Source organism: Ambystoma mexicanum, chromosome 3q, assembly GCF_040938575.1.
Source record: "Ambystoma mexicanum isolate Mex_15411 chromosome 3q, UKY_AmexF1_1, whole genome shotgun sequence".
In the NCBI taxonomy this organism is placed as follows: Eukaryota; Metazoa; Chordata; class Amphibia; order Caudata; family Ambystomatidae; genus Ambystoma; species Ambystoma mexicanum.
Window position 1 is genome coordinate 1,108,342,472 of NC_090926.1, and position 13,726 is coordinate 1,108,356,197.

At 41.8% G+C, this 13,726-nt stretch overlaps 1 protein-coding gene across 2 annotated transcripts in view; it reads left to right on the top strand.

Annotated features, from left to right (window-relative positions):
* XAB2 (XPA binding protein 2) overlaps positions 1-13,726 on the top strand; it is a 711,598-nt gene that overhangs the window by 403,652 nt on the left and 294,220 nt on the right. For both annotated transcript variants that reach the window (XM_069603869.1, XM_069603870.1), the window contains one exon: positions 961-1,123. In XM_069603869.1, the coding sequence (XP_069459970.1) occupies positions 961-1,123 (163 nt within the window). The remainder of the gene's footprint in view (positions 1-960; positions 1,124-13,726) is intronic.

Genomic DNA, 13,726 nt, shown 5'->3' on the forward strand with positions numbered 1-13,726 from the left:
GATGAACAAGCTGTTAGCGGCGTTCCCCTTGTCCCAGCCACTGTTACCACCAATGGTCAGCATCAGGGTCTGGGGTGCAGTTCTGCGGGCCCAGTCCCTTCAGGAGGAGTGGTCAGTCGGGGAAGCGTCCCTGCCCTCCAACTGGAGGGAATTAGCCACTGCTTATCAGGCGCAGGTCTTGTGATACAATTGTATACTTTGTGTGTGGGGTGTCCCTTTAGGAAAACTGACTGTATTATAAGTGTGTGTGCGTGTCTGTTTTCTATATCAAGCACCAACAATTATAGGCGGGGTTTAATAACAAACCTACGTGAAATGTGACAGAATATCACATATCACCTAAGCCACCATGTCACCCAGTAGTCATCTCTGGAAGTTCACCTCCAGTTCAGATCCATTGAGGGATATACGTATTAGCTGAAAAACATGCTTTCTGCTCCAGAAAATGTTTTTATCGATCCAAGACAGACCGCAATGAAGAATTCAGGGAATGGAGACCTATCATGCTCGTTTCACCCTCATTAGAGAAACTTAATATGCAGTATTCTTGTTGAATAGAATGTTACCTATGCTTATATTTTTCATTATGTACTGTGCTGAAAGTCTTTGACTTTGTCTTCATTATAAGTTATCTGTACTTTATACCTGAGTTTACCCCTCCTAAGAGTGAAGCTTAAGTGCCTAGCCACATTATCAGTGAAAGTTGGTCTAATGTTTGTTGAAACCCTGCAGATTCACGAGAGGTTGATCTCTCTACACAACACATCAGTGGTGGTATAGAAAACCCCTTCTACTAGGAAGCTTTTTAACATTATTTCTGGAAACCTAATGATGTTGTGCTGAAGAATTAAGTCATTGGATAGCTCAGAGCACAAAGTCACAGTAGAAGCAATTCTGTTTTCATGCTTTTTCCTTTTGATTGTATCCTAATTAACTTCATGCCGTGATTTTGTTCAACAGGCTTATGAGCGGGGGATCTCTCTGTTCAGGTGGCCCAATGTGTATGACATCTGGAATACTTATCTGACTAAGTTCATAGACCGATATGGTGGAAAAAAGTTAGAAAGAGCCCGTGACCTTTTTGAGCAGGCTTTGGATGGTTGCCCTCAAAAGTTTGCCAAAAGTAAGTGGACATTTTCCAATGATTACTCTATTATTATAACTCAATTATATTTCAGAAATGTTAAATTATCTTCAACCCGACAGAAGTTGAAAGTGAAAATGCTACAATTAAAAATATGGAATAAGTGATTTACAATACAAATCATTTCTAAAGGAAAAGTAGGCCATTCTTTTTTTGCTAGGTGCACTCCGGGCATGTAAGCAAGCATAAAGGTATTCTATTGCCTGCCAACCCAGTACTGGGTGCAACGCCATTTCCCAGAAGAGAAGTCACTGCACCTTTAGTTTAATATCTGATAGCTGCAGGATCAAATCAGATGTGCAAGTGCTACAGGAAAAACATAATTTACCGCTAACAGTATTTTTGCAGCTGGTATCTTTTAAGATTCTCTAGTGCTCTCTTTGCTATGCATCTTATATACTAGTTGTTGAGCTTGGTGGGGAAGATCATGGGATCTTTCATTACATATATTTGTTAACCGCAATGTTCCTATAGTTTGTTTGTTTGTGTACGCTTTTCGTGTTGTATATTCAGGGTGCAAAGTGTGCACTCGCCACTCTCAATTGGCGAGCAATGATTAGGGTAGGGAGGGCAAGATATTGGGTGCACGTGAGCTGACCTCAGATCTGGTGTACGGGGCGATCAAGCGCCAGCTATTTCATCTTAGTGAGTGACATCTCTGTCACTCACTGGAACAGACTAATGATTCTGCTGGCTGCGAGTCTGATCCCCACCCCGCCCCAGCCCAAGAGATGGTGATGGTGATGGGGTGGCGTGGCAGCGCCTTTGCTTTCACACCGTGCACCTCAGGCATGTGTTGCTACTCTAGAGTCGCGCGGCGTGCAATTGCAACCAAAGACAAGCAGCACCACAGTTCGTGCGATGGCGGCTGCGCGTGACCCCAGTCCGGGCTGTCTGCATACTCGTGCCACAATTGCAGCAATGTTATGGTGACTGAGGCCTACGCGCATGTGGTCACTGCCGCACTGGGCATTGAAGTACCGGGCGCCGCCACAATGACCCAGAGCTAGCGGCCCTCCCTGACAGTGCCCTTCCTCAGGGTACGTGGCTGACTGAGCCATCAGTAGCCGCAGGAACTGCGTGGTGGCTTGAAGGTCCCAGGGCTTGGCACGTGCATCCTCCTTATTTTAGGGGATGCCGTACATCTAGACACCACCACACCCAGAAATGGAAGTGCAATACATATAATTTGTTCGTAGCACTTTACCACTATTTTATTTGCTTTTTACAGAGCGCGCCCTTAGTTATTCGCTTTGCTTTTTAATGCATGCTTACAGGGCAAACGCAACAAAATATGCTGTATTTTGCCCACCCTAAGGACCAGGCTCCTCTCCATTGCTCCACACAACACCAGCAATTGCACTCCCACATCATGAACCAATACGCCAACACTGCAGTCCTGCCTTTTTCCTGCAACCATGGCGCTGCTCCCGCGCATCTGGGGCCGCTAATGTCTACATCCGTGTTTACAGTGTGCACTCTGTACACCATTAAACACACACACGTTTTACAGTAACTCGTATTTACTTTTTAGATATTTGCTATAGGTCTGACCTAGCGCCACGAAGCAGCTTAGCGCTTTACTAAGAATATGTGTAGCAGTTGTAGCATCGTAAATGCACAGTACTCCATATTTCTTAATGTATGTGTTAATACATCGAGCAAACCTCAAAAAGGTCACTTTCTAGTGCCCACACAGAATTGTACGTGGGATCCGAGTGTGATCGAATCGCAAAAACTAGGTTGTGAAGAGGAGCAACGTACATTTAAACTTTAGCACAGAGGGGCGAAGGTACTTGCCCAAAAATCACACGATTGTGTGGTTATGTGCACGAGCCGGGTTTTATAACCCATGTTCCAGGTCCCAAGTGCGGCTGCTGAGCCAACTGTGGAGGTAGCTCTTGGAACACACAGTCAACGACCTGACTAGTCACTTCGTCAAAAAAAAAGGCTTCTGCACTGGCCCTTGGGTAATAGTGGTGTTGGGGAGAATTCTCAAAAATGTGCTAATTCCCTTCAGCTTAGAGGCCCCCAGCAATTTTGCTGGATTTTGAGGACCTGAATTTTTACCTGGAGAGAGTGTGACCCTTGTTTCCCACTCTCTCATGTTTTTTGAAATCTGTTTTACTCTTGTGTTTTCTTTGGTTATGGAGTTTTAGACAACTTCATAGGCATCATCTTTTCATGTGAGTCACACAGCACCCTCAGTGCAGTGGCACAGGGAAACCTTTACAGGCTTTCCCAAGGTTTAAATACCTTCTCTGGGATAAACTGTTTCCCAGAGTAAGTAAAGTGAAATTGGCTTTATTAGTCTTTTTAAATTCCTAGACCCAGCACACCCTATCTTACAATAGAGTGCTGGAGGGGTTACTTTGTATCCCCTGTGTCTAGAAACTCATGTAGCAGTCAAATGCTACCCTTTCCTCTCGAAATGGCTGGTGGCAGTGGTTTTACAACAAACTACAATGATTTTTCCCGACCGCGAACAACGGTAGCGTTAATTCGCGGGAGTTGTGTTTTTCAAGATGGTGTCTGAGCCCCCTCTGTAAAAACAGGTCCCAGTCTTTTTTCCCTTTTTCTTTGTGGAAAGGTCCTTCTAGAGTTTTTCTCTGCGTGCCAAACCAGGTTTGGTCCCTTTGTTCCATCGTCTTTGGCGGGCTTCAGGACTGAAGACCGCCTCTGGCGCCGAGTGTCTGGGGTGGGCAGGAAGAGAGGGAGGTGCCCGAAACTCCCTGTGCTTAGTCTCCTAGGAGACCCAAATGAACTCTGGCATGATTGGCTGGCTGACTGACCGGCAAGGACAGCCACCCTGCTGGGTGAGGGGCAGCTTGGCTGGAATTAATGGGAGGAACCTGGATAAAAGGCAAGTTTCTTGGCTTAGAAGTCAGTCGACCACTGGAACGAAAGAACCGAAGACGAGCTTGAAGAGGACGGCTGCTGCAACTCCTGGACTGTTGGTTTTCCCAGTGAAGCCCTGCTGCAGGTCCCCGAATTGCCAAGTTCATCTTGAGAGAGAAGCCCTGCAAGGACGACTTCTCCCTTTGAGTTGGTGGGACCAATCAACTCGAACCTTAAGCCACTTGGATACTCGCCTCAGAGCTGGTTGACTTTCCTCCGAGTGCTGCAGGAAACCATTGAACCAGGTGTGCTTGACTACAGCCACTGGAAACGCAGATTTGCCAGTTGCCAGCTTTTGACCAGTCCCAGTGCAGTGCAGGAGTCCCCCGATGTCCTCCCTATTGTCCCCACGACTGAGGCCCAGGAACAGCGAGATCTGCAGGAACTCCCAGGAACCGAGGTCACCAGCTGCATCTTTTTCTTCATTTGTAAAGATACTGTAAAATCAGACTGAGAGTACTTGCCTCTCGCGGTGAAAGTGCTTGAAACTTTCCCAACTCACAGGCCTAATCAGCTTGTGACCCAACATATAGTTCTTCTTGCTACAAACTACTCCTAAGAACTTGTGCCGAGACTTTTCAGTTTCACTACCAGAACTGCTTTACCCTATCCAAGACTTTAGCCCATTGACTTTGGCCTAACCTATTGAATTGAATCGACTTTTCTGGTCAACTCTAAATATTTGCACTGTCTAAGAATAACTTGTAACCTTTCAAGTTCTGAATAACCTATTCCTTTTGCTCCTACTTCAAAGCATTCTGAATGCCATTTTGCTGCTCCTTCAAAGTAGTATATATGCCTCAGAAACTTAAAATGTAAAGTACTGAAGTATATTTGTGTATGATATTTAACTGCCTCCTTCTAGTTAATGTTTTATAACTGACTGTTGAATAAATTAAGAAGTGTTTAATCAAGAAACCATGAGTGTATGAGTTTATTTGAACACCTGTGATTGTAGATCTCTCTGTAACATCCTTACAGCCCACATTGCCTCCTGAGATGAGCCTGGTTGCTCAGCTCTGCTACCAAAAACTGTGTAGTACAGACTTACACCAAACGCTGGTTTTGCTTACACCTGTAGTCCTAGTTGTGTGCAGTGGTCCCAAAGGGTACTGCATACAAACTCTGCCTAATAAGTGGCATCACCCGCTTCCAATACTGTACATAGTTCGTACATGAACATTTTTAAAACACTTCACAAATTTAATTTAAAAACATGTGTTTGAGTGAATAAAGCGGGTCATACATACGTTGAACTGTTGAAAGGATCAAGAAATGCTCCCTGGAGCCTTTTTCTTTCTCCCGAACCAAATCTATAATCGTCTCAGTCCAGATATTCAAGCACTGCCAGTTTCTCAAGTCTCAGCTAGGCAGACACACACAAACACACGCTTCAGGTCATTAAGGTGCCCAGTTTGCAAACACTTTTTTTTATCAGTGGCAGAGCCTTTCAAATGCATGATGGAACATGTCCTACTCACAGAGCTTGCAAAGCACCAGTTACCTTGCATATATGTGATGGTTAACGTGAGAAACACAAAACACCCATTTAAAGGTGTGTTTATATCCATGATGGCTACTATCATGACATGCAAAAAGAAATAAAGTTGCTTTATGTCACTAATCAAATGTTTTCTACATCATGAATAACAATGACTTGGAGGTTTGTTGCAAATAATCTGCATATCTGAGTTTATTACACATCTTTTATTACAGCTCTTAAATCACTGAAATAACAGAGAGGTTAGCTACATTTTTCAGGTTGGCATTATCTTGCATTCTGGGACTTGCAGTTCACTATCCAGGATGTTAAAATTAAAGCCACAACAATATTCTTTTGCCATAACATGTTGCTGTAAGGATTTACATGTTGTCATGTGGCTTTATTATCCAATTTGTGTTCACCGTTTATTGTAAGTAAACTTGTGTGATTATCTTGCTGAGCTCTCTTCACAGCTATCTACTGATTTGATAAATATGAAGGCATATTTATTCATTTATTTGCATTTGTAAAGCGCTCAACTGCGCTCGGGCATCGTGGCGCTGTTAAGAAGGCTTACTTAGTTACATAAGTGCATGTGAGAGATCTTAGTTACAGAGGTGCTAGCAAAAGACATACAGTTTGCCTGACCCCTTTTGGACGGGCGGAAGCAGCATACAATGCAGCGAGTCAAAAATATGTGGCATAGACATGATGCATAGCCCCATATTGAAGGGCAGCATCAGCATACAATATAGAGGGTCAAAATATGTGGCACAGGCATGAAGCGCAGGCCCATGTTGAGGGCGGCCTCAGCATACAATGCAGAGAGTCAAAATAAGTGGCACAGGTATGAAGCGTAGCCCCATCTTGAAGGGCGGCCTCCGCATACAATGCAGAGTCAAAATAAGGAACAGTTACATTGGCAAGCAGCAACGGCTGGTACTGTTGTGTTTACCAATGTTCATGGTTGTGGGTGTAGAGGTGCACCGATACATTAGTGTTCCAAGTTTTGGTGTGCAGTAACTTTCATCTTCTTCTCATGCATAGCCCATTGTTCCCAAATGGGGGCGAGTGAGTTTTATGTGTGGTTAGTAGCTTCAGACATCAAATTTTGCACCTTGATATGTTGATTGTTGTTTTTAAATGTACACTTACACATATCTATATACACATCTATCAGAGGGGCAGTTTGCTCAGAAATGTTATTGCCCCGATCGATCGGGCATGTATTTTCGTTCATACATCAATCCATCTTAAAATAATTTCCTGTGCATTTTGCCTTAGTTTTCCTCACTTTTATACATCCGAAAACACCTGCCTAGGCACCGCCATCTTGTGGAAATCTTATCTGTTGATCTATCACCCTAAGTTCAAGTGCTCTTGTGGCAGTAATACAGATCACCCGCCCCTAAAGCTGACATCACTACACGCTTCTGCCCCTATTCACAACGCCAATGCACGTCTCAGGTGAACGTCCTCTGTGCGCAATCTACTGGCGTGTCTCCCTGGAAATGCCAAGGCGCCTCTTTCCTTGACAAACATAAACCATTTCTGATCACATTATGTAGGAGTTTTTTTTTCCTTTGCATCAGTGTATTTCTTTTCGAGTCTGCCTGACTTGTTTCTGCTCTGTTCAGCTATCTGCCAAGTATGACACACACTAAGAACAGGTGCTTTTTCTGCCGATAATTAACTCAGTAGTCGTTTTTTATTTTACCATTTCTTATATTATGTACAAACGTCTTTACAAACCATATTTAAATTCTACTTTAACATGGCATTTTCTTTACAAGTGTCCTTGCAAACTTGTAAAGTTTGTCCCTATTAATCTTGTGTTTGCACGATTGGTTTTTCTAACGTAGCTATTTTTTAGCTTGTTTTTCGTTATCATTGAAACCTCATTTTGTTACTGTATACAAACAAAAATATTTCTATTTATCTCACTGTTGATTCTGTACTAATTCAATATTCAGTACCTATGTCCACTATTCTGCCCTATATGTACAAGCCAGAATATTCAGAAGAGGAAATATGTGTCAAGACCATGGTCAATCTGATGCTAGGCGTGACGATCAATGTCCGAAGCCTGAACCCAGTCGCATGGAACACATTTCCACCTGGTGTACCTGCTATCATTGTGAGGTTGTGCCAGCTGTGTTGGAGAACTGTTGCAGAGAAACCTCTGTCTGCTTGGCCTACATTGCCAAAGAAGGCACACCAACGCTTTGAGTTACCAAGCTGCATGAGTTCAGTGCAGCCTGCCTTACAAGATCCGTGTTGCGAATGCTGATGATCATTATACACAAACTAGTTTGCACTTATATAATCCAAGTAAGTTAACTCAGTATATTTGTGTGTTTGACAACCGAGACGGGTACCATTGCATGCTGTTCCCCTATATCATTGTAACTTCTTTTGGACCCTGACAAAAGCGTTTTTCTGTTAATTGAATACATTTCTTTTTCTAATCTCAAACCCCAATATTCATCTTGACATTCAATGTGCAATCAATTACCTTTGTTTCACTTTGAAGTTAAAAACAATATTTTCCCCATCTCCCAAACTGTTTTTGATCGAATGGGCGTTCACATTTTCAATTGATCCCCACTTGATATCCCTGTCTGTACTTTCCACAAAAAGGTATTTTTTAAAGCATCACAATGCCTTACATTTAAAAAGGTATTTCAAACAAAATACATTCAATTATTGGGTTTCTTTAAATAAACTATTTCTTTATCTCTTGCACAGGTGGTACAGGCTTGTGGCCTATCGTGCAGTTACATGGTGGATTCATGGAAGAATGGGATTCCGCATTCGACGAGTGATACTTGCCTGTGTGGCTCGCGACATTCGTGAGTAAATCCCCAGTGACTCTGGACAATACCACAGATTTATGCAGACAGTAAATCGACCGCAGCAGTACAATTTGTAGTTTGTCATTGCCATCCCTTTACAAAACTAAATAAAAATAAATAAGAGCCAATATGAAAAGTTGTTCGAAATTATTTGTAAGTCCACAACATGTACAAACATCTGAGAGGATTGCGAAAGATTGGTGTACTTCAACACGGTTACTGGCCTATTGCGCTCACCTCGTCCACATCCACCCCCCCTCCGCCATCAATGGCAGTTCACACCTGTGTCCCCATGCTGACAAGGGGGCTGGGTGGGTGCGAAGGCTCAAGCTGCCAAACACCATCTACACCTCAAAGGACTCTTTGGCACATGGCCAGCTCCGACCATGTCCCTGCAATCAACATATCTATGTGTCCTTTGACTGTATTCTGGCCCTATTGCGCTTGCCTCTTCCGCATCCAGCCCCCTCCAGTATCAATGTCAAATTTGCACCTTTGGTTGCATGGTGGCAAAGGGGGCTGGGTTGGTGAGAAGGCATAAGCTGCTGAACACCATGTACATCTCAAAGGACTCTTTGGCACAGGGGTCCATCGACCACATCGCCAACTCGGACCCGGAGTCTCCAAACTCTCCTTTGAAGACCCTGTCTCTGCAATGAACATATCTCTATCTCCTTTGTCTGTGTTCCGGAAATATTGCGCTCGCTTCCTCTACATTCATCCCCCCTCCGCCTTCGATGGCAATTTGTATCTGTGGCCGCAAACTGGCAAGGGGGCTTCTCTTGCGGCATAGAGGAGGTCCAAATTTGTCATAGAGGCCTGGTGGGTGTGAACAAACACATCCAACATTCACATACACACCCACTTCTGGAAGCCTTTATAAACAAGGTGGAAGTTACCAAGAAAATATCTCTGAAATCGACTAGGGATATCGCAATCTATCCACTTTTTTCCGTGCTTGCTGAATCTGCTCATCTGCTCATCTAACTGTTAGTCAACTTTTACTTTTATTTTCTTTAGTGTCAATGTTATATGCTCTGCCACTTTATTGCTTTATACTCAATGTACACCCTATTCTCAATTTAATATATTCATAAAGTCTACACCATTATCAACCGTCCTATTAACTTTTATCTCTGTAACTAGCACATGGCCCACTTGATCTATACCTTCTCTTCTAACTTTCATTTTTCCTCTGCTTTATCTCTCTCGCTTCTTTGCTAACTTACCTGTCTGCTGCGCCAACTGGTTGCTTGACTACCCTAGGAGTCTCACCTGACACCATGCTCCTCCTTGCGCTGCCTGTGGGCCTATCATGCATTTAAGGGCTGTAACTTTAACCCCTACAGCACTCCTGCCTCCTTGCACTTACCCAGAGCCGCTCTGCTCTGGCTGCACTTACCCGAATGACACAAGGCTGAGTAGGATAATTTGTCTTATCTTCCCCCTATCTTCCCTCCCTTGTGTTGTGGCGCCTAGAAACAGATGTTTACAGGCGCATGATAATTGACATATCATATCACATTACATTACACAGTATTGCTTCCAAATTTAATATTTCATAGTGCATGTTTTCAATGCATGTTTGCTTTAGGTGGCATTTTTTAAAATGTACCTTTATTATCAATGTAATATGATCGTTCATGTACTCACTGTGACGGTAATTTTTTGTGGGTACTTTTTTTTAACAGATCATAAGGAAAATCCCAAAATGCCCCAATGGCAGTCATGCAAAAAGTGAACAAACAGTCTTGGTGTCTTTCCGAAGGTTATGAATTTACTGAAAAAAAATGGCTGTCGAACTGCAGATTTCCAGTGTCCGAGATTGAAAGCAGAGCCAAGGATGTCTTGGTTGACGTGAGGGGCAATCGATTCCGCGTCTGTAGCATGTACTTCTCTGAAGATATGTACGAACAGTCAAAGTTTACTAAAAAGCGTCTCCCCAGTCGCCATCACAAACTACTTCTCAATGCAGTTCCTACTGAATTTCAGCACACGCTGACTCTGGTGAGTAGTGTAGTGGAGGCAGAATTTGTTAATGTATTTGGCTTTTTTCTAAATGTTTTCAAGAGAATATGTTTTCCAGATGATCATTCAATACATTGAAATAGTCTGTGAACAGGTAACATAACGAACGGTTTGGAGTTTTTGCATAATGAACGGTTTGGAGTTTTTGTTGAATACTTCCATTGATATATTCCTGCACAAGTGGCCTTCGTGGCACAATGTACTGTGGTTTATTCAATTATAACTTTAGAATAGCTTGTGTATGCCTAGTTTAGGGATAGACTAATAGTTCGGTGCAATGTGAGCCATCTCGAAAAATATTAATTGCATCTTTTACAAGTAAGTCATTTTGTAAAATGTATTCACCATCCATGTGTTTACGTAGACTGCACTGATGGAAGTAAATCCCGTTACCATGTAGGAAACCACAGACACGTCCAACATCCCCCTGGTGAGGACGAGTGACTTGCACATAAACTTACTTTATCTCTTTTGATGTAGTCTAATTTAGAATACTAATGTGCATTTTCTATTTAACAATGGTCTTTATATATGTATCAGTTAAAGGCCAGAGACTGTACATCTACCACTGTACCAGAGTCAACAGCAACCGCACTCAGCATTCAAGTTATTTTATTATAGCAATCCATCAGATGCGACTATACAAAATATTTATTTGTTTAAGTTCAACATAAATAATATTGATTATTGTTATGTACAATGTTAGCCTTCGAAACAAAGTTAACCAGCAAAGATGCCACTTGTGTGGTCTCCAGGCGCTCAGGCGGATCTGTAATGCAAAGGAGGGGAGGGGGCGGTTGGTAGGGTTGAGCGTGAAAAGATCAAGGTAGCGCAATGCAGTGCTGTGGAGGTAGGTTGAGAGGTCTATGCAGATGAGTGACTTTATTAGTACAGATTTTTGTTGCAATGACAGCAAATTCACTCAAGTGCATAGCAATCCAGATATCTGTCTAAGTGGCATGTAGGCTTCTATGTAAATATCGACAATCTTTTGCGTGTAATTTTATTTGCGATTTCCCTTTTACATCTGTATTATTGATATTACTTTGATATAGGGGGATACTAGAACTTTACTGAAACCGGTCTGTTGTATGAGGTATGACAACTGAGAATGTATTGAATTAGATTCATTGTTTTTTTAATATTTGAAATACTGTCTGCAAATTGCAAAGCATTACATCAACAACCTTGATGTATTTCTCACAGAAACAAATGCCACAATTCAAAGAAAACTTCATAAAAACCTACTTTATTACTGAATTAGACACGTTTATGTTTTTGTTCCTAACCTTTACCTGCTTGTTAAAAATTGTAATAGTTATAAAAAAAATGTCAATGCATCATTTAATGAATGTTTTGCAGGATGAGGACACACCAACTCCCGACCACATCTCTGAAGGTTATCAGGTACACTTTCAAATCTGTCTTTTTAAAATGTTGCATATACACAGTTTTCGACTTTATGTCCATAAAAATGACAGAATTGTAATCAGACAATTAACCGTATCTTTTTAGAAATGTGTAACTGATCGTGTAGTTTGTGAGCTCAATGAATTTAACTTTACATTGTTTAACAATCTAATAATTTTTGTTGAATTTGTTATGTAAAAGGAATGTACTGCTGAAGTGGTGGAAATTAAAGAGACCCATGGGCCAGATGTTTACATAAGTTATTTATTAATTTAATCAGTCATGCAATATTTTGAATTCTCTAATGTTTATACCAGAGTGAAAATGGTTATTTGTATATATGAATCTTGAAGTTGAAGAGCAAATTGCATGGTTGATACAATTTCAAAATGCTTTTTATCAGCGTGGTCTTGTGGTCTGCAAATACAAATTGAATGTTCTAAGGAAAATTCAGAAAACGAGGGTAAACAAAGACATTTTTTAAAAAAATAAGTTGTTTATGAACTATTGTATTGATTTGACATTTTGAGGATGCAATTCATGTATTATGTATGTGTACAAAAAATTAAGCATGTTTCTTTTCATCCATTAGAGAGCTAGGAAAAAGAGGAGCATGAAGACACAGACAACGACGCAAACTAAGGATGTGGATTGCCAAACAAATGTCAATTGGGAACAGATACTTTTGAAGCTCTGCATGGTTCAGTCAAGATTTAGACCGCGACACAGATGTCCAGTGTTTGAAGTTTGAATGAAATGTCCCCAGTGACCCATCAAAAGTAACCATGGATCATTGTTTCAGCACAAAATGTCACCTTGAAGAGACAGAAATATCACAAACCGAAATAAGTTAAGTAACTTTGCAAGTGATTGACGATTGTGCTTGTGATCTGGACTTCATTGTTCTGGGTGTTTAGGACTCATCTATCACCATGGAATCACAAACCACTGTACAGCAGGACGATTGGCTGTTATGGGAGCCATAATACATTATATTCGATTGCTGCCTCATTCAGATTATGAAAATGATTAGATGTGATCATAAATTACATAGAAGGATTTGTTGTAAGCCATTGGCGAACTTTACTTGTATAGTAAAATGCATAAACCTGAAGATGAAGAGTAGTTGTGTACACGGCAATAACACATTTTCATGGTGTGCTCAACCTATACTTGGAAAAGTGCCTGCTGGAAATGGACTTTGTTCATCTGCTTTGCTGTTTAGCGGATCAATGTTCAGTAGAATCTCAAGTTTCTGTACATTTGTGGGACTTGAGTTCCTTGCAAAAACCCAATACTCCAGATATCAGAAGAAATTCTTGTTCCGGCTATTAGCCAGGTATGGACGCTCAAACAAATATCTTTGGACAGTGCTTTAGATGGAAAAAGGCTCAGGATTGTCGCTGATGGGCAGTGTGACAGTCCAGGTGTTTCTGCTAAATACTCCACTTGCCACTTCCAACACATGCAGGTGTCTGAAAGTACATCTTTGTTGCAATGGAAAAATATGGGTTCATTAAATCGATTGAACATCTGCAATCAAGAGGAATGCAAATGGGCCTGATAGCCACTGATAGGCACGTGGGCATAGCCAAGGTCATGCGAGGTCAGTTCCCACACATACAGCTTCTAAAAAAGTTACAGCTGCTGGTATAAAAGGCTACAGACAACATTTTAAGTTGGTCAGATTCCATCAGCAACCATCTTTGGTGGAGCTCAAAAACCTGTGATGGATCTGTAGATATGCTGCTCGATTAAATGGCGTTCATTGATGCACCAAGACATGATGGGACTTACCAAATTCTGCCATACTGGAGATTTCAAGGTGTTCCGTAATATGTGCCTAAAGTACAGGCCTGAAAGATTGCATTTTGCCATAGATTGTATGGAGGCCAGAACAAGACTGGC